At 38.8% G+C, this 22,174-nt stretch overlaps 1 protein-coding gene across 1 annotated transcript; it reads left to right on the forward strand.

Annotated features, from left to right (window-relative positions):
• Positions 1–1,841: 1,841 nt before the first annotated feature.
• Positions 1,842–21,943, forward strand: LOC109058084 (F-box/LRR-repeat protein 16-like). The gene is made up of 6 exons (XM_042720369.1): positions 1,842–2,215; positions 10,256–10,919; positions 15,044–15,552; positions 15,708–15,792; positions 15,976–16,039; positions 17,232–21,943. The coding sequence occupies exons 1-6, from the start codon at positions 2,205–2,207 to the stop codon at positions 17,378–17,380; spliced, it is 1,482 nt and encodes a 493-aa protein (XP_042576303.1). The 5' UTR covers positions 1,842–2,204; the 3' UTR covers positions 17,381–21,943.
• The last annotated feature ends 231 nt before the right edge of the window (positions 21,944–22,174 follow it).

Raw genomic sequence — 22,174 nt, forward strand, 5'->3', positions numbered from 1 at the left:
TCCTTTGTATGGCATGAAGTCATGACTGATGAGATTGGTGCCAGCCACGGAGAGCCTGAGAGGGGCCCTTCCATTTAGAGGCCCACAAAAACATGCAACCCAGGAAAGGAAAAGTGAGGAATCTAGATTTAGGACAACACTGCTTCGGTCTCAATTTAAAAGAACTAAGTAAATCCCCAGGGCAACCTTCTAAAGAGGCAAATTCAGTATGCCAGATGGCTAGTGAGACCCTATACCCTAAATAGATGATTGAACACAATACAGTCACATGCCCATCCACCCCACCTTCGTCCATCGGAAGAGTAAGGCACAGTTGCCCCTACGCTCATGCATTATTAAGGAGGTGCACTTCTTCTCCCCACCCCAAAATCCCTCCATTATTTATGCTGAAGGACTGAGTAGGATCCTAATAGGCATATAGGATTTCTTCGTTTGTTGTGCAGGCTCTGTCCAATGAGGGAGGCTGGAAGTGGGTGGGAGCAAGTGAGCAGGCTATAAATAGATAGCTCTCTAGCTCTCTGACTCTGTGTGGAGGCTGACACGGGATGCGCTCAGCATGCATAACGAGTAAAGGTAGCACCGAAGAATTCTTGCGGCCGAGCATATAGCTGCATGCTGCAACTCACCAGCAGCCATTTGACAGACCTGCTGATTAAAGGTGTAAAGCGGTCTGTGAGCGGGTCTAGCTGGTGCTCGGCAGAAATTTTAGCCAAACAACTGCTGCAGGAGATGCAGACTTCTTGGCTGAGTATTGAAGCTAGTATGAAGAGTTATGTAATGGCAGCTAAAATGGGCGTCGGATACATCCTATGCCTCTGGGCAATGCTGAAAAGAGTGATTGGAGTGTGCATGAGTCAAACAATCTGCTAGCGCACACTACAGTGTCCTTAAATGATCCAAAACATATATTAGTAACTTAAATATTAAGTTACTAAGTACTACATTTGTAATTAGTTCAATAGTTAAAACAGATTCAGGAGACTGCTGACTCCACCCAAAAATAGAATCATGTTTTAGTGAGCATACAGTGAGCATACACTATTCACTCATATTGTTTAGTCAAATAATATCATCCTCAAAACTGGTCATGCATTTTAAAAGATCAGCACAGCTGTGATTCGGCTGTAGACACAAGGCCATCACAGGCCAGACTCATTTCAGACCAACAAAAAAACTGCAATTGTGATATTGCTTTCATACAAAATTCCAAGTTAACTCAAAGTTAAGAACTAGTAACATGCCTTTCAGACAAAAACGGCTAATTAGTTTATATATTTCTTGCCTGCTCATGAAATAGTTCCAACAGAAGCCAAAGCATCATCAGAATGTTACAATGCACAGACTAAAAATTGGTGGATTAGGCATACATTGCAGGGAGACCTTAAATATTTTATTTGAAGAAATTTAAATAAGCGTTGATTTCAATGCAAATAAATATGCATTATTACTGTATAAAAATAAAACTTTTTTTCAGAGAATTTCAGATGTGTTACAGTGCGGTCATATTTAGGGTTGATTAACTATCATATTTAGTGTTTAGATGATTATACTAAATATCAAGACTTATGGAACGCCAAATAAGTTTAAGTACTAGAACTACCTGCCATATGAAGATTAATAACATTGTGTTCCATTGTGTAATATATTATGCAGGCGTGCGTCTCCAAAACGCATGTAAATATGCGGTTACATAATGAAACAATGCCTTCGTCTTTCTCTAACGGAAGAGTTACGAACCAACGCTCACAAAGCATTCAATGCTCACCGGCCCAAAGCGATGCATTATTGATATTTTTGCTGCTATCTCTTTAAATGGGATTGGTCTGTTTTGTGTGCGTGTGCATGTGAGAGAGAAAGAGACAGCGAGTGGGAGGCAAGCAAGCTTTGTGTGGCGAAACAGAATGAACGGGCTGTTATTTTAGGCTAGGGCATTAATTCACTTGTTTAATATTTCCTTCCATACACATGTGAAGTGGTATTTTACGGGTTTGGTACTGAGAAAGGTTTACATCTCTATGGCAACATCGACATATCAAATTATCATCACCTCCGCAAGGAAATAACGGGCAGGGCTGCTGCTACTGGTGTATTTATTTATTTAATTATTTATTTTCCCTCATGCGTCCTGCAACGTTGTGGGAAACGCGATCGAGTCAGGCAGCGATATCTGATTTATGATGGATTAATGGTCGTGTGAGCTGCATATGAAAGAAAGGTAAGAGAATCGGCTATTAACACAGTCGATTATTCTTTAATGTGATGCATGTTTTGATCCAGCTTAGATGGCGTTTGACGCAAAGGGTTCAAGGAAAACCAGAATGTCAGCGACTAGTAATAACAATTGTCCCCGGGGAACAAGCACATATAGGAAGAGAATCAGTAGTGCTGATCTGAAAAAAGCGGAAAGGACCAGAGAACGAGAATGCAACATTATTACCGCTCGGGTGAATGTGCATGTCTTTGGCTGTATCTCAAACCTAGTGTAGGCTACTGCCTACCTAGGCAGCATTTTTGTACATCGGGCGCATGCTGCCTAAAAATGCTGCACGCGACTACACACTGTAATAAATATTTTCTTATTACACTGTCTCGTTTTTAAGTAAAAACATTTAAAGCGCATTTAAAACAATATAGTGTACTAATAAGAGTCCCCCCCCCCCCCCCCCCGAAGAATATTACATTTGTTTTTCTTCCCGTTGTTAAACTGTTTGCTTCAGTTAACCTCACTTAAGTTTGTTTGAATTATGCTCAAAACTAGAACATGGGGTCCGAAAATAAACTGAATTCAATCGTTTCAATGTCATTTATATCGTTATAAACGAGACAAATTTACTCATTAATGAAGACATGTCCTCGTGATGCCCAGGTAGGCAGCTCGCGAGGTTTTGAGACAGTCTTTGTCTCGCTTTTGGGATGCTGAATATTCCTCATGTACATGACGTCACCTGTCCGTCTTTCTGAGGTCGAGATGCACACGTTATCCTCCGCGTTTCGCGCGGTTGTCATGATGTAAGAGGCAAATGTTTTGTTAGAGAAACGGCAACGGCGTTTACACAACGCCACAAGGCCCTGTAGAGTGTTTGTTAATATTTAGACATCTGCATGATTCCACACTTGGCGCCAAGGTTGCTCTCTGTGCAGTGTTATACGACGACAGGAATTTAAAGGGATAGTTCACCACAAAATGAAAATTCTGTCATCATTTACGCTTCCTGATGTTCTTCAAACCTATGTGACTTTATTATCACATGAAACAGAGAATATGCTTATCATGTGTGTTTTTCTTCCATATATTATATCAGTGAATTGAAGGTTTAGAGCAACAAAATGATTAAATGATGACAGAATTTTTATTTTCAGGCGAACCGTCCTGTTAAAGTGCATCTTCCAGAGATGATGCTGAGAGATAAAGCTTCACCAAAAGCACATGCTCATGGCAGCAAATGAAGACACACCTCTCACTACACAAGCTCAACCATTGGGCCTATAGGACTTCTTAAAAAGTCTAGCCAGGGATTGATTCTCCTAAGCTGTTTAGAAGCTTAGAAGACCCTTAGTGATTAGGCCTACTATTCTAATTTAAAAACATCAGTGAGTTAATGAGAGTTAGGCTATGTTTAGAAAAGCACATGATAATAATACTCTTAACTATTACCACTGAACATAGTATTGTGCACTAAGTGTGCATATTTCTTATACTTTGACGACTAACTACATTCGCCAGTAATGAGCAGAATATAACAGAGCTCACTGCATAGAATACTGTATGCCACAATGCAATGTGGTTTACTTGGCTTTCCATGTTAGTGTGATTAATTGCTTGATAACAGCAATACTATATCAGCATGATTTTCAATGTTTCTTCCTTGACTTATTACTTAATTGTACTGCTAATGTTAAGATATTTTGTACAAAAAGAAACAAAAAATGCTAAATCATTTTTATTTAACAGCCGGGCGCTATGGACTGAATTAAACATACAATACGATTAGGTCATGTGATCATGCTACTGTTACATTCATTGAAAATAGCAGGCTTTATACAGTTTATGCTACACGTGATTTTGGGTGTAATAAGCTGTTATTCCATTCTGAAAATTTCTAAATGACAGTTGTTGGGTTAGTGAGCAAGAGAGAGGTCCAATATGGGCACTTAAATCTGGCCTTTGCTCAGTATTCTTACATTTTATTTATTTATTTTTATTTAAGATTTATTTTTAGCATTTGTGCCTTTATTATATAGGACAGTAGAGACTTAACAGGATGCAACATGAGTGGGGGCGGGATCAAAAAGTATCAGAAGCCAGGACTCAGGTTGCCTAAAGCAAAACCACGCCACGTGTTGAACCGCTGTTCACCAAGCTATTGGCTCGGACAGCATTTAAAATGAAGATCTGGATGAAACATTAAGTGACAGATCTCTCTCTATTGGTTTGTCAGGAATAAGATCAGCGATAGCAGCTACAGCTGTAACTAATATCGTGGGTGAAAGTGAGCATGTGTGGAGGCCCACTCAGTGTTGACAGCGTAGTGTACACTATCCTCACTAAGAGAGTATAGATTACACATCTTCACTTTCATATCGTAAGGGCAGTTCATACCAAGGACGATAACTATTGTATAACTATAAAGTTTTAATAATCGTTCTAATTCTATCAGAATAGAATTAGCGTAGCACAGCAAGAATAATAACGGCACAGAGGAACAATATTGTTGAAATCACTTTCAGATTTTTTTTTCAGCTGATGAACAATAAAACCACTGAAAGTTCCATCATATTTGAATATTTAAAGTGGCAGATCACATAAATGCATTGTGTGCTTAAGCAGAACGCTCTGTTGTTGTGGAAGCTAATATAGTTATCGTAAAAGTAATCGTCTTTGGTGTGAACCTGCCTTTAGCAGGTGGCTAGTTCATCAATTTCTTACTAAATGTGCTGTTTTCCAACCTATACAGTTTTGGCTTCTCACATGGAACACCTCAAACTGTCTGAGATCAAACTTAAGTCTTCTGCTGGCACCATATTAACCGAATTATTATGATGCTGTTTTGGTTCCTTCTCTGTTTTAGAGACTGTACTTCATTCCTTATTTATTTTTGTTCGTCTGCAGTCGGACACATGCTTTGAGAACCATTACATAAGCTAGCGGCAAATCTTCCAGGAACAAAACAGACACAGGTGCAGATTTTAATATAATTTGTAAAGTCTGTAACGGCAGAGTGGAACCATTCCTCAGTGAGTAAAGATTTCATACCGTTGTCCCACTTACAAACTTCCAAAGACTCGCTTTAACTTCATCTAACTTCCGTAACTTAATTTGAAATTCCACTGAGGAAGTCTCAGAAGTGCTCTTAAGCCACCTCTCGCTGAGAACACGACTAGATTGTGGGGTTGCTTTGAACATGCAAATCCCTCTCAAAGAGACCACTGCCAATCCTGTCCACTCCAAGGAGCTTCCACTATCCCATCTCCCCTGTTCCCTCTGGTCCCATCCCCCACTCTCATTGTGTGCCAAGCACCACACATCTGTCCGTGGCAGAAGTGCCAGTGCTCCATTCTCTGCTTGTTTGTTGTCATATGGCTTGTGTGCTTCATCAGTAAATCCAAATAACATGGGTAAGGAGGCCGGGCCTGTGGGAAAACTGAAAGGCTTGCAAAGTGGCAGAGCCACTCCACAGATTTACTCCATGCAAACACACTGCCAACTGTTGGGGAAATCTGGAAAGTTTAGAGTGGTTTGCCCCTTGAGTGATGCAGACCAGTTCCCTTGTATTCAAAAGCATTTGCAAATTGACATGCTTTATAATGGCATGTTTGTAAAGGAAAAACTTTCAGGCCAAACAACTCCATGCGTTTAGAACTTTACTGAACTGTACTGTGCAAAGCCTTTAAAGAACAGTTCATCAAAATATAAGAAGTCATCATTACTCACCCTCATGTTTTCCAAGTTTGCTTGACTTTCTTTCATCTGTGAAACACAAAAGAAGATATTTGAAGAATGTTTCACCTGTTTTTGTCCATATAATGAAAGTCGGTTGGACCTAATATTTTCAAGCTCCAAAAAGGACTTATACTTTGGAAGTAAGACGATAAAAAAAATGTTTTGTCAGAAATTGCTAGTAAATTACTTAAATAATTACAAAGAAATGGCAGAAAGACTGAAACTGAAACAGTAATCTTTTGTAATAATTTTTACAGCGTAGTTTAAGGAATTAGCATGTGAACTCAACCACCAGCAATTAGTTAATCTTGTAAAAGTTATTTTAAAGGCCTTTAAATAAAGTAGTATTTTCCCAGTTTTGGCCATGAATAGACAATAATCATCCTTAGAAAAGAAGGAAGTACTTAGACGTTTCTCAGAATTTGGGATTGACCCAATATGAGTCTTTATTTTGACGTCATTACAGATTTTTTTGCAAATGTATTTGCAGTTAAAGGCTCAGATGAAATCAAATGAAATATCCAGAGCTAAAAGCATGACAATAATCTAAAAAACAAGTTTAATCAGTTATTTAGCTGATCTATTTGTAACCAAGTAGTTAATGTATCTTCTGTAAGCTAATTCTAGCTATTCTAATCCTCTCAGCTTGATTCAGAAAGAACTTCTGTATGTGTGGCACTTTTATTTGGAAAAGTATAAAGACGCTCAGCATGCGGACACGATTTATAGCCATGTGATTCTAAAACACCACCCTAATTATTTAAGAAGGTGCGTTTTTTTCCCTTCTGTATATCCAGATGAACTCCCTTGAACCCATCTGGACAGCAGCCATGCCCTTTCCATGCCTCGCTTTCAAATACACTGCTGCTTAACTGTGTTTCTGGAGGTTTTCCCTGGCTACTTCCCCTTTTCAAATACATCATGGGGGCGACAGCTGAACTGATTTGTTCTAGTGCTGGATGTGAAGAGAACAACCACATAGCTTCAGCATCTGAATCTTAAATGATTACTTGAATTTCAAATTGTTCTTAAGAATTTTAAATGACATGCAGCTACATATGGATATATAAGGTGTTAACAGCATTTATGTAATACTGTTTTGGTGTATAAAAACCCTTTGACTGAAATATGAGAAGACCATACACACACACACACACACACACACACACACACACACACACGCACACACAGCAGCCAGAGGTTATAGTTAGACCTTCACATCGAGGGGTCACTGTGTCAGAGAAATGCTGACCAACATATTTATTGGTTATTTTAACACAGATCTAATTCAAGATACTTCCTGTGTAAGTGAATGAGTTTTCTTATTATTGTGCAAAGTGTATATATAGATTTTTTTGTTAGAGAATATCACTATGGTATTGCGACAAAAAATATACTTTTTAAATATAGATTCCCACCCCAAACCTCAATGCACATTACTTCTTTTTCTTTAAAATTATACATTTCATGCCTTAATGGAGGGTAAAGACAGCACATGGATGGGGCCTTGGCAAGCTGCCACCGATTCCTTCTTGGCACATATCTCGGTACAGAAAGTTCCCATCAAGCCCCGTCCAAAATATGTCAGCTAGCTTTTTTTTCTATCACTTGTCCCTCTCCACTCGAACATTTGCTGCACGTGGTTTGGCATCGCATCTCTGGCCCAATGAGTGTTTGATTTGCCCCAGTGAAGAGGGCTACTAGCCCTTTCTGTGCCAACTTATTGAATGGTTTCCGATTTTTATTAAGATTTTTATTAAGAACTCTCGACTGCATTGCCCACACAAGTGACACATCTTGGTGGGCCAAAGCGCTCCTCTGCAGTGTAGCTGAAGGCATTCTGATGTGCTTCATCAGGCAGTTCAGTTGCTCTCCTTGGTGCTGAAGTTGCACTAACAGGTCCTTTTCTCTCTCTCTTTCTGTGTCCTTCACTGCCTTTCCACTAGCTGCACTTTTCCTTATACATATTCACATAGAGATCTACTATTTGAGATACGTATAGTTCCTTTTAATTCTAGGTGATATTTTTTGTCTTCATGCCAGTTTATTTGGGTTTTAATACAGTGTTTCCCAAGCTTTTTTTGTTTTGTGTACCCTTACATTCAGATCAATAACACCCTAACACCCCTTCATTAATATAAAAACTTTAGCACTTTAGCACTGTTATTAATCTTACTTAAAATGGCTATAAATACAGTGTTTCACTTTAAAATGGAAACAAATCAGACTCTTGAAGTCTCATTTTTTAATGAGACACCTGAGCTTGTTTGTCTTCACAGGTTTTGACGCTTCTGAAGGAAATCACAGTGAAACGCTACTAGCACACACAGAAATCTACCTATGCACATATATTCTGAGTGTCATTTCACAGATTATCAAACTCAATATGTCCACATCTTTTCTCAAACTGGAACTGAATGTTTTAACACAATAACTACCCAAAACAAGACAAGATTGTGTTGAATTTTTCACACACATATTTGTAAAACTATCCTTGAAGACATTCTTAGAAGACATTCATTGACACAATGCAATCCCTGGCCACATACCCTAACATTAACTAAATGCCTAACCCCAACCTTAAAATAATTACATCCTTGTCCCCAAACAGCCCTCAAACAGGGGTGCCAGAAAGTGAAGCCCAGCCAAATTGTTGCTTAAATACCTCTAGTTGAGAATCACTATTTTAATAGTAGGTTTTCTGTAGGTTCTAGCACTACTGTTCTTCTCTGTTCATCAGATGTAATCTTAGAAAGCTCCACCTCTAGAGTGTGGTTGAAATGGGGTTTGTGGTCTGCTCTTTAGTGTTTCATTTCCTAGGGAAACAAATTAGATGTGCTTCCCCCCACTAGTTTTCAAAAGCTGTGAAATGAGTTGTGCATTTGCATAGTTTTTGCCTAGATCGTGTTTCTTGTGTGAAGATTTAGTGGTCATTCAGTCAAAACACTCTCATGCAAAATCTAAATTTTTGCTTTTCTTTATGTAAATTCATCTCATTTGCTTTTAATCATTCTGCATTCAAAATCACTAAAGGGTGTTTATGGTATAAGTGTTTGAGCTGCGGAGATAGTCACGACCGGGCTTATTGAGAAAAATGTCTGAAAGCAAGCAACACTCATTGACATTTTACACTTGAAGCATTAGTGCACAGAGCACGCACACCTGCATGGAGGTTTTAAGGTGGACCAGAGTGTTGAAAAGGCGGCTCTGTTTCAGAGTAGGCCTATATTCTTCAGTTAACTTCCTTTCTCAGAACAATTTTCAGTCCTGTTTAGTTATTTTATCACTGTTTCGATTTCACTGAATCTTCAATCTTTTTCTTTGTTCATTCTTTGTGCTGCAGTGTCTCTATTCTGCAGTGTATTTTACAAATTTTCACTCACTCTTAATGGATACAGTAAACTATCTGACTATATTGTGAATAATAAATGAGCCTGAGCGTGTGTGAGTGAACACCTGCATTGATGTGTGAAATACAGTAAAGCAGCTGACGCTCATGTTGTTGTGCACCTCTTGTGGTCACTATCAAGGGGTCCATCAAAGATCAAATTTCTAGGTTTTTGTTCACTCTTTCCATACCGACAATTACTATCAGTTACTGCAGACAAAAACAGCTAATGCCATTGTTCTTACTATGGCAATCGATATAGATATATCAGATATTGAACAAACAGATCCAATTACTTGCTTTATAATAGCAAGTAGCCAGTCAGTCTTAAAGATCGGATTTGAAACACAAATCTAATTTGTTCAGTGTTAACCAAGCCTCTGAATCTACGTCTGCTGTTACAAATATTAGGCTACAGTGGGGCTAAAAACCCCTCTTAAGCCTTTACAAAATGTGTGGAAAACTGTAGAAGTTATTTTGATTAAAAATTATGTAAAGATAAGTGCAGCTAAAGTGCTTTTTACCAAAACAGTAAAAAGCTAAGGACTGAAATGATTATCAAACTAACAGTGTTTTTGTCTTTTCTTTGTCTTGTCTTTTGACTTTTAGCCCCCCCCCCCCCCCCCCCCAAAAAAAAAACCTTAAGATAATGTAACTGAATGAGAACTGACTGAGAGAAACACACGTAATAATATTTTGCTAAAAATATTTATCTATGAAATGGTTGGCAGAGCAAGTACAAATCTGTCATTGGAAAAAACTGTTATTGTTAAGCCTTGCCATAAAAATTAACACTTTCTTGAGAGCTGTAATCACATTTATGCATAGTGTGAATTATTTTTTTTAAGTCATAATATCTTTTTAAATATCACTGTCAAAATGTTATTGTATCTAAGAGCAATGATTCAACTCTGGTCTATTCACAGGCTTCCAATGCTGAATATGTCCACTCCCAGTGACCTCAAGTCTCCCTGCGTGACACGAAACGGCATGGTCAAGCTGCCCCCCCAGCCCAACGGCCTCGGTTCGGCCAGCATCACTAAAGGCACTCCAGCTGCCAAGAATCGCCTGTGCCAGTCGTCCTCCGTGCCCACCATCTTGCCTCCCCCTAGCCTGCCCTATCACCTGGAGCCCCTGCCCACAGCGGCCTCACTGCTGGGCCCTGACCTGGACACGAGCCCCGTGACTGCCATCAAAGCTCCCCTCTGGCAATTTCCCAAGCCCCTGCTGGAGAGACAACTGGTGCTGGACGAGAAGGTGCTGAACCGGCTCTTGTGGTACTTCACCACCGCAGAAAAGTGCATTCTAGCCCAGGTGTGCAAGACGTGGCGGAAAGTGCTCTACCAGCCCAAGTTCTGGGAAGGCGTGACACCCATTCTACATGCCAAGGAACTCTACACTATCCTGCCCAATGGGGAGAAGGAGTTTGTTAGCCTGCAGGCTTTTGCTCTCAGAGGCTTCCAGTCCTTCTGTCTGGTGGGGGTCTCGGATTTGGACATTTGTGAGTTCATCGACAACTATCCGCTGTCGAAGAAGGGAGTCAAGTCTGTTAGTCTAAAGAGGTCGACTATTACGGATGCGGGACTCGAGGTAATTATAGATTCCAGGATGTCATGCTGTCTTTTATTTGACTATCGAGTAATTAAGGTATCATTGGTGTTCAACTATGTGTATAATGCAGGGGTCACCAAACTTGATCCTGGAGGGCCGGTGTCCTGCAGAGCTTAGTTCCAACTGGCCTCAATACACCTGCCTGGAAGTTTCAGGTTAGACCCTGATCAGCTGGTTCAGGTGTGTTAATTAGAGTTGGAGCTAAACTCTGCAAGACACCAGCCTCCAGGACCAAGTCTGGTGACCCTGGTGTAATGTGTAATGGTAAAAAAATCTATTAACTGGTAGAGATTTATACTAAAAGTATATATAAAACACACACACACTGCGAACTGCAACTTCCAACAAAATAATGCCAAACTTATTAATTTATTATGTATAATCTAATATTTTGCTTTGCTTTTTTATTTATTAAAATGAATTAAAAAAAAATTGTTTACATTTCTGGGGTTCTCAGAAGCAAAAGTCCACATAGTTTGGAAAATACTAAAGACCAATATGGAGTAGACATCACAGTAAACATCACTTGCAGCTGTGCGCACATTGTGGTGGCAGAAAAAAAATGGTAACAAGTGGAGGGAAATGGGTAAAATCCATGGAATAACAGAAAAAAAAAATTTTTGTGCCTTTGGATGTCAGAATCAGAAGGCAAATTATTTTTATAGAATACTGTCGTCAAAGATGTCAAATGAATCTAAATGCAGATGTTTAAATGGACAGACTATAAAACCTGCTATGATTACACTACTTTTTAAGCATAAATTGGATTTCAACAATAGGTCTAGCTATATAATATTCACATATGCAGTTCATAGGGGACATATTGTATTAGCCCTATAGTTACAGCATGAAATATTATTTAATTCGATTTAACTCAACAATAGCAAGTTTGTCAATTCTGAGGAAAAGAAGCCAGAAGTCAGGGATATAAACTTGATTCTGAGCTGAGAGGAAAAGAGAATGATGAGTTGATTTTTCATATCAGAATTGTGAGATATAATCTCAGAATAGCTTGAAAATTTGTTTCTTTTTTATTCTTTTATTCCATGGCTTCAATAGACTGCATCTTCAAAACTGTCATTATCTGCCACCAGATAGGCTCTGCCCACAAAAAAAAGAACATCACTGTTTGCAAACACTGAATTGGTCTTTAGTCTTATATATGGTCTTATATATATATATATATATATATATGTATGTATGTATATATATATATATATATATATATATATATATATATAATATATATATATATATATATATATATAAATACTGAGATTGATAATGCTGGTCATGTCAACACAGTCTATGAAAGGGGTCCATTCGTAAAGTATTTACTTATAAATTATTGAGTAATTATGAAAAGTCCATGTGGTGTTTCAAACATGAGTTGAACCATGATTACTCCTAAAAATAAATCCTTCGAATTTAAGATCTCCATCATTTACTGCCCACCCCTATTAAGTATGATTAAACAATTAGCTAGATGGCAATGTGGTCGGAGCATCCAACATACATGGTTAGAAACAACTGTGTTTTGCAAGAACATTCAGCAATGATCACACTCATCACACTTGTCTCTATGCTGTTGCTATTCTAGGACTGGGCTTTTGTTGCCATGGTGAACTCTCAAATTGTTCGTGACGGCTTCCAAGCTTTTTTTCCCCTCAGATATGCAAACCAGCATGTGCAATGATAGAGGCTCTGGAGCTTCTTCTGTCTGAGAGAGGACTGTGCACCTCAGGCTTGTTTGTGAATTATATAGGGCAGGGCAGATACAACACAAGTCTTGGATCGTGACCAATTACTCAATAAGAGAGCAGAGTCCTGCCTTCAAGAGTTGTTTTTCTTGCCTTAAATTAGTTCTTTCATTTGCATTTTGTCTTAACCATTGGCCCCTTCATTATAATTAATGTCCCTGAAACATTTAAGTGATTAAAAACAGAAAATGTGCACATTGTTCCCTTTTTGCTTTGGCTGAGTAACTAGGTCAGTGGGGTCACACAGTCCATTAGTTGTGGACCACCTAAATGCAGACATTTGCTGTTAATCCCAAGAATTATCTTAAATATCCAGGTGTTCGTTATTTTGGCCATACACTGGATATATATTTTGGACCATCTTTAATTTCCCAATTTACATCAATCAGAGGTGCATTTCCCAAAAGCATCATTAGCCAACTATTGTAGCAAGTTCAATTTAACTCTACTGGTAACAGAACTTGCGACCAAAGTCACTTTTGGGAAACGCACCCCAGGTTAGGAATTAGCCTAGTATGAGAATAGGTAAAATAATCCTCAGTTTCTATAAAACAAATGATTGGAAGTGCTTAAGATACCAATCTGTATTACCATTGTTATAATTATTGCCATTTTGTCTTGTTTTATAAATTAAAGGTTAAATGTGGCACTGAAGGAATGTTGAAGGCTCTATTGACAGCATTTGTAGCAAAATGTTGGTTACCACAGGAAATAATTTTGACATTTAATTATGTCCCTCATTAATTTAAAAAGAAGCAGACATCACGTGCAAAATATAGTAACTACACATCTGGCCAAACATATATGACTGAAATAGGGTGTCTTGAATTATAATCGTCCTGTGACAAAACATAAGGACTTAGCTCAACTAACAGTAACAGGTGCGCTGTCTATCACTCACCGATGATATTGTATTGGGTGTCCACATACGTCACAGGTCATTTCCATGCTTTCCCGCTTTGCTCAATAATTTCAAACCTTGAATTTTGTTGTCATTGTAGAGTGGGTATTGGAGTCTAATTGAGACCGAACACTGTGAGCGTCTGTGATATCGATGAAAAACCATGGACGTTCACGACTCCATTGGGGTGCACATAATCGCAAATTGAAACCAGCGGAGGGCTGAATATTCATTGTCTATTACAAACTTTGTAAAAGTTTTTTTACTTGCTTTTTTGTCTGCAACTGGCAACACGCAGGTGTCATACGTCTGCAGCAATGCGCAGCCGTGATTTCAAAATGAATCTCGGAATCGATTCTGAACTTTGGTTCAACTCCACATTTTTAAAGAAAGAATCGCGATGAAGAAGAAGAGTTCCATTCTGTTATGTTCTGTTCATTAAGCAGAAATGATCGCTAAAATCACAAACATAAATATTTAATAAGTGAAATGACCATTAATTTTTAATTTATGTGAGCATGTGGCTTTCTTTTTTTTTTTTTAAAGATTTATTTATGGGCTTTTTATGCCTTTATTGGAAAGGACAGTGTAGAGTAGACAGGAAAATGTTTTTTTTGGTGAAGAGAGAGGGGAGCGGGATCGGCAAAGGACCACGAGCCGGGACTCAAACCCGGGTCGCCGGCAGCGCAGGTGCGCTGTATATGTCGGCGCACTAACCGCAAGGCTATTGGCGCCGACAGCATGTGGCTTTCTGTGCAGAATAGTAGAACGTAAATTAAGCCTACAGATTTATAATTTCTATGCTTTTCCCTTTACGCTTAACCATGGTTTATTATTTTCAGTGATGAATTTGGATTTATAACATACATCTGATAACTATTACCAGTGTTGACATTTTCTAGATTTAACTGAAGACATCAATCTCAGTCATAATGGTGTTCTTTGAACAAATTTTACCAATGAGAAATGTTCTGTATTTGTTTTATTAGGTTGGAAATGGTTTTGGGAAAGTTAATTTATGGTGAAAACAAAGCAATAAATATTGGGTTTGAAGTGTTTTTGGTGTAGTTAATTTTTGGTGATTACAAGGAAATAGGTATCAATGCAATTTTAGAGTGTTTTTTGTAGTTCGTTTACAAAGAAATAACTAAGTGGCAATCATAACCTAACATTATGGGAACATCCTGGGATTTCAAACTCTTCTGGAGCCTCTAAAGCACTGTTTCCCTTATTTAACACAGTTGAATTAACTCATCAACTGTTTAGTAGAGTACCCCATTACATGAGCTAGGTCTGTTTAATATAGGAGACTGTTTGAAAATCCCTACTCCAGGATAATGCTCGGAATCTTTATTAAGCTTTGGATAACTTGCACTGCACTAGTAGCACATTTGCAGTTAAGTGTATGCTTGACATAACATTGCTTCTCCTGAACTCTTCAGGTGATGCTGGAACAGATGCAGGGTCTGATGCACCTTGAACTCTCCGGCTGCAATGATTTCACAGAAGCCGGCCTGTGGTCCAGCCTGAACGCGCGGCTTACCTCTCTCAGCGTCAGCGACTGCATCAACGTGGCAGACGATGCCATCGCCGCCATTTCTCAGCTCCTTCCCAACCTATCGGAGCTCAGCCTGCAGGCCTATCACGTGACCGACACGGCCATGGCCTACTTCACCGCCAAGCAAGGCTACACCACCCACACGCTGCGCCTGAACTCCTGCTGGGAGATCACCAACCATGGCGTAGTTAACATGGTGCACAGCCTGCCAAACCTCACCTCCCTCAGCCTGTCAGGCTGCTCAAAGATCACCGACGATGGCGTGGAATTGGTTGCCGAGAATCTGAGGAAGCTCCGGAGTCTGGATCTGTCCTGGTGCCCCCGTATTACTGACATGGCCCTTGAGTATATCGCCTGTGACCTACACAAGCTGGAGGAGCTGGTTCTGGACCGGTGAGTGTGCTGAGTTTGCAGTATGGAGTGTAAAGTAAATCTTGCTGATATTTCCTCTTACAGAGCCTCATTGGGAGTAAATTCAGTACATGGAAAGAATGATTCCTATATTCATATTGTGTGCTTATGACTCTCCTTTATATGGCTGTATTCAGATGTGTGCGGATCACAGACACAGGCCTGGGTTACTTATCTACCATGTCAACTCTGAGAAGTCTCTACCTGCGCTGGTGCTGTCAGGTAAGTGTTTGTGCGACTGTTTGAGGCAGCCTAATGGGATAGTCTTATTATGAAAACAAAGTTATGGGTAGCTGACATATACGTTATCCATTAACTTTTTTATTCATCACAATTAGGTTCAAATGTATATATTAGATCATTTATAGCATGTCACATCGCCAAAATATTTCCCTGTACTTTTAGGTGCAAGACTTTGGGTTACAGCATCTATATGGCATGAGGAGTCTTCGTCTTCTCTCTCTAGCAGGTAAAACCACTCTGGAAGTGCTGATACTGCAGAAGGCAATGATAAAGCCCTGATAAAGTTCTATAATGGAATGACACTGTATGTTTGGAAGTAGATTGTTTCTATGAATACCTGAGCTTAACCATGTTATGGAAGAAAGCTCAGTTAATCCCTCAAAAACAGATAATGCTGTCAGAGTAAAAATATATTGCTTTAGAACGGAAAGATAAACTTTCCTTTTAGTTAACGAACACATAATCACGGTGTGATGTACAAGTCTAATTCAAAATTACATTTGCATATTAGAAATATCTGCCTGTTCTAACAGTAGCTGTGCATAAGGATTTTCTAGTGTTTTTTTTCCCCACATGGCTTTTGTATGAAGCTATGTGGGGAAAAAAAACACTAGAATAGAAAGTACCCCTTCATCCAGACCAAGCACGTTCCTTTTAAATAATTATTGTCAATGTCATATAACATAATAAACTTCACTTTTAAACTACAAACTTTACATTTCTGTGGTTGAAAACACTTCCTCTCAAACTGATACTTATCTGTTAGTTGAACTGCATTTAGCTTGATTAGAGACATTTGATGGAATGAAGACAGGATATATATATAGTTTTTTTTGGTTGAAATGAATTTATCTTGATTTGATACATTTGATGATATATATATAGTACACTAAACATGTATCTCATAATGTCATTTTTTTTAAGTAACTAAATGTTTTAAGCCACTAATAAAAAAAAAAATCAATAATTAATAATTATTAATTACTTAATATCTTTATATGTACCATCTGTTTGGTGATTATTTTTTGATTTCTTGGTTATTACTATAAGTATTTTATGAGTTTTCTGCATTGGGAATTACAGCTGGCAGATCAATATGGTAGGAAGTTAAATTAAATTAAATATGGAGGATGTTAACTGTGACAAGATGATTGACAGGCCAGTTTACAGTGACGGGGTGTGTGTAACTATGCATCAGAGCGCATATATGACGCAAAAGCTTGCTACTCTTCTGCTCCACATTTAAAAGTGTGTACTTTTTCTTCACCAAAAGAGTAAATACTTTAAGGGCATAGTATATGTAGGCACATTAGGATGCAGCATTGTTGTCACACAGCATTATAAACAGGAAGTGAGCTGGTGAGTGGAGGTGGCTGCTAGCGTTTGTATTTGACCAGCTCTCGTTTACTCTGTCTCAGGGTGTCCTCTGCTGACCACTACTGGCCTATCAGGCCTGATCCAACTGCAAGAGCTAGAGGAGCTGGAACTGACCAACTGCCCGGGCGCCACAGCCGAACTCTTCAAATACTACTCCCAGCATCTGCCGCGCTGCATGGTCATCGAGTAGAGCAAAGAGTTTCATGGGCACCAGCACCCACCACATCACCAAAACCTCCTCCTACAGACTGATGATAAACCCAACTTCATCCTGGACCCACAGGAAGAATCAACGAGAGAAATTGAATGGAAGTTTTTTTCTGGAGGGGTGAAAAGGGATCATTGACATGGAAGACAAAAAGGGAAATCTGAAAGAAAAGGTCGGAACGGGCCTGGACTGACGAGCGAGAGGGCAAATGTACAAAGCGCAGTGGGTCAGAGGCTAGATCTTTCATTAAATAACATGACACATAGGAATCAGCCCCCACACATACATGAAACATGTTCCTCCACTGAACTGTGAGACTAGCTTCCATGTCTCATCCAAAACTGTTTATCTTGAAGTGACAAAGGTGTGCGCTGCCTGTTTGAGCTGTCTCTCATATCCAGGGAAAGGTAGAGAGGAACCGAAACATTTAAGGGAAAGAACGAGGTTAAGGAGCCAATGCAACAGGGTCTCTTTGCTTTTGTCCAGTGCCATCCGGGTTTCTCGCTCCCCTCAGTGGTGCTGCCGCTCCATCTCGGTGTCTTATCAAGGGAAAAATCCAGAACTTTAGAGATGAACAGCTACGTAGATTTTCACATCAACGCTACTTGCTTTTTGTCATGCAGTTCTCTTTTTGTCTTTTTTTTTTTTAAATATTATTTTTTTAAGTATTATTTTTGATGAGAAGGATTACTGTGAAACATTTATGTTGCGAGTTGGTGGTTTTGGACACTTTGAATAAGATGGAAATCCAGGTACGGTGAAGGTACAGTATTAAGAGGTACTGTCCTTTGAAAGGAACCAGCATAATCAGAAGTCAGGAGGTTATTTTTCCCAGCAGATTGCTCTTTTAAAGACATTTCCAGATATTTTGAGTTGGGGAGAGCGGGGCGGATCGGAACTGCTCATACATTTTAATATAGTTCAAAAAGACTGTGGTTTGTACACAAGATAGCTTTGCTTTTTCATCTCCCTGTTTTATTTTAATTTCATTTTGATGTCAATTGATATTAGTGGCTTATGTGCGGGTTTCCATATTAATCCTGATTCAAATGAAGATGAGATCTCTGAGTGATCCCATAATGCAGCTGGGCCACGTGACAGCCTTTAACAGACTGAAACTGCACGTCATTGCTTACTTGTCACCAGGCCAAACCATTACGGCAGCGGACAGCATGGCAGTTCTACCATAGTTTCTTACAGTGCGGGCGCAGTATCTCTTTCAGCCCGAGTGCTTTTAAATACATCTGATGAATACGGTTTACAGTGATTTGCATCAAATGCAGAGGCAGGCCAGTGTAATTAAAGAGATCACAAACATCCCACTCAAGCTTATTACAGTAGTCTCTCTTCATCTAGCAGTTTTGCTTTCCCATTAAGCAATACCCACATGTCTGCTTTTAGATTAGCAGCGCCTCTTTTTATTTTCAGAGGTGCCGGGTTCTTCACCCTCACAACTGTGCTCATCTGTGGTGCCTACCTCATTTTATCATGGGGTATGTAGAATACAGGTCCGCAGGGGAATTTGCAGAAACCAGCCATTTGTTGTTTTCCAACCCACTCCATACCCCATACCGAACCCTGCATTTGTCCTCTCAGGAGATTAACGTGCTGCTCAGATCATCTCAGATGGGTTTGCTGTGATGTTGATGACCTTAATGTTCACCTACTTTACCCAGTCTCAAACTTAACACATGCAAAGTTGCAGAAAATATGGCGTGGTGAACAACAACAAGTCCTAACTAGTGAAATGTGTTTACCTCTGAATATTTGAATCACCTGTGGACAGATATGGTAGTGCATGCAATTTGGTACTTTTTTTCCTTCAGGAAAGTGTACAAGAAATGTACTAGTCGATTTTAGGCATGCTGTTTCACTCGAAACACGGCTGGTTAGCGCCCCTGCTGGTACATGCCTGAACTACATCATCTGAATGCATAAAGTATATCTCTACATTGATGGCCATCCAAAATTAGCAACATATTTTGACTTAATTACTATTTTTTTTAAAACAATCGTTCCTAGAGTGATGGCATTGAAGAACCATATTCAGTTTTCCAAAGAATCTTGCAGTGAACAGTTCTTTTAACAACCATTTTGCGAGTAAGAAACTTTTATTTTGTGGACAGTTGAGATTAATGACAATTCTAATTGATTGCTAGCTTTCTCCAGCTATTATATTATATTCAAACATTAAGCTAATCTTACTTCAAAACGTGTAGAACAAACAGATGGAAACTATGTCAGTGTAATTCCAACATCACAGTCTTTAAGTGGACACTATCCCACTATACACTATCCCAGTCTAAATTCACTAGGCATTAAAGATAAAAGATTATATAACATTAGCATAAACATTAGCACTCACCTCAGAAGTCGATCTCTCTTCTTGGTGACCTGTTTAATGGGGGGTCACAGCTAATAAGGGTTAGCAGCTGCTGCTAATCCAGGCGAGATCCCCTGAAACTTTTAATCTCACTACCTTGTGACTTTATCTTTTGAATCATTGAAGTTGTTACGTATTTATTTGCTTTTACTTATCATTGGTAGTGGGTTAATTTATTGACACGATGCGCATATTTATTTATTTATTACGTTTCCGAGGATTGTACGAGCTTTATTTAGAAGTAGAACATGTTTGTTTGTTTTTTGATGGGGTCTACTATGGAAATTGAAGTTGAGCTTTATTCAGATGAATTTACCCTTTTTTTAAACCATGGTTTCGATGGTCGGAATAACCGTGTGCTTTTTTGGCTGGGCAGACTGTTGACAGAAGAATAGAAGGGCAATAACTTTAGACAGAAGCCAGGCTGACAGTGAGTTGACCTACCTTTTCTAGCCCTACCGCTGCCCATTTTCTCGTTTTTAATGACTAATCTAGTTCACCTCTTTTGTTTTTGGTTGTAAAATGTAAGTTGAGAGACGCTGTCATAAAGTATAGTAGCCTAACAGTGAATCTGCGTTGTGTCCAGGATTGGATGTGAAATATTCTGCACCAGTTCATATGCCTGCGCTCAAACTGTAACTCTGTTTGGTTGCTTTGAGGTATCCTGATAACTAATAGAAGACATATTGCAGTATTTACACTCATTTGATAGTCTTACAAAGAATGCAACAGGTTATATTCACAAAGATCTGAAGGAAATCCCATGAAAGCGCTTTTCATTTCATATGTCTCCATAATAGAAACAACCATTTGAGATGAAAGAAATAAAGAGAGATTATAAATATAACGTTAAGGCTTTGCATAGTATTTGAGGACAACTGTATGAAACTGTCGGAGATATTGTATTAATCTTGTATAAATACTATCGTTTTCACTTCCAAACCGAGCCTTTTCCCTCTTTGTATAGAATGAGATTTATGCGTGTGGGAACTTTTTCACTTAATAGAACCCTAAATATAAATATAATAACTCATGCACTAACCCAACTGTAATCTGTAAATATCTAACAATATGTCAAGGTCATCTGTCAGAAGGTTTCAACTGTTTTTGAGGCTGCCTGGCTCTAAGCGCACACGTGAGAAACCTGGTCAAGAAAGAGGCAAGATATGCAAAAAAGGTTAATGTCTTTTAGCGATGAGTAACATCAGGAATGGATAGTATAGAAGACTTCAGCTTGTTTCACTTTGTACATTGAGCTAATATCAAAGACATGTTAATACGGGCTAAATGCAAGAACATTAACAGATGTTTATTGTGTGTCTACATTGACGTTACGCCTGCTGCCTTCCTCATACCATCGAGGCAGGGAGTCAATGAAATACTGGTAGTACTGTGTGAATTTCGCTTTCTTACCAGACAAATCTGATTGGCAGATACGGAGTGGTTCTTTCCGATTTACACTGTAAATTTAAACCATTTTCAAGTCCAGTTTCCATGAATAGTGCTCCTCTGATCTTGCCCTCTGAAGGTTTTACTAGCTTACCACATCCAGAGTGTGCTGGCAGTTTCTGTTCTCTCTCCAGCTTCATTTTAACTCTAAATGTATGGCGCTTCTAATTGTTAAGCGAATAGAATAAATCATCTGTTCCTCTAACTCTTCCCAACTAACATATGTCAGGATTGTTTCTTTTATAAAATTTGAGAAGGACATGATTCAACAACAGAAAACAGCTCTTTTGTTGGCTCTTTGTATGTACTTGTACATGTAATACTAAACCAATATTAGTAATGCTTTTGACATTCATACAGGGTCTATAACAACGACTTTTATTCTGGTGCAAACACTTGGTTTGGGTGACTGTGGTTCAACAGCCTAATGAGCAAAGTTAAATATCTGCCTCACACTGATTATCTAAAATGTTTCTTTCATTTCTTTGGTATTTTATTTCTCTGGTGTGACATTGGCATGTCGCAGTTCTCAGTTCTTTAGGGTACATTTCTTTCTGTAAATACTGTTGTAGTGGTTCATTTAAAATGAAAGAGAAAAAGACAAAGTTTTATGAACTCCATCTCATGGCTGCAGTGCCTTGTCAGACAAGCGTTGTTGTTTTCAGTTGGTTGGTTCCAGTCTGCACCGTTTTAGTAAAAGTTGTACAAAATAAGCACCATATTTGCGTCATTAATTTTCTCTGACATTAAATTGTTAAAGGCGTAGTTCACCCCAAAATGTATTTAATAATGATTAAATAATGATCGAACTGTAAAGCTTTCTTCTGCGGAACAACATATAAGGTAAATAAATGACTGATTTTTCATTTTTGGGGGAACTATTCCTTTAAGACATGTTGTTAGCTGTTACTGTATGTTTGAATGTTGCTTCCTGAATGTGCATG

Source organism: Cyprinus carpio, chromosome B3, assembly GCF_018340385.1.
Source record: "Cyprinus carpio isolate SPL01 chromosome B3, ASM1834038v1, whole genome shotgun sequence".
Taxonomy (NCBI): domain Eukaryota; kingdom Metazoa; phylum Chordata; class Actinopteri; order Cypriniformes; family Cyprinidae; genus Cyprinus; species Cyprinus carpio.

Coding starts and splice junctions, on each gene's coding strand:
- LOC109058084 (XM_042720369.1), top strand. Junction 10,920..15,043: donor TTACGGATGCGGGACTCGAG/GTAATTATAGAT, acceptor TGAACTCTTCAG/GTGATGCTGGAACAGATGCA. Junction 15,553..15,707: donor GAGGAGCTGGTTCTGGACCG/GTGAGTGTGCTG, acceptor GGCTGTATTCAG/ATGTGTGCGGATCACAGACA.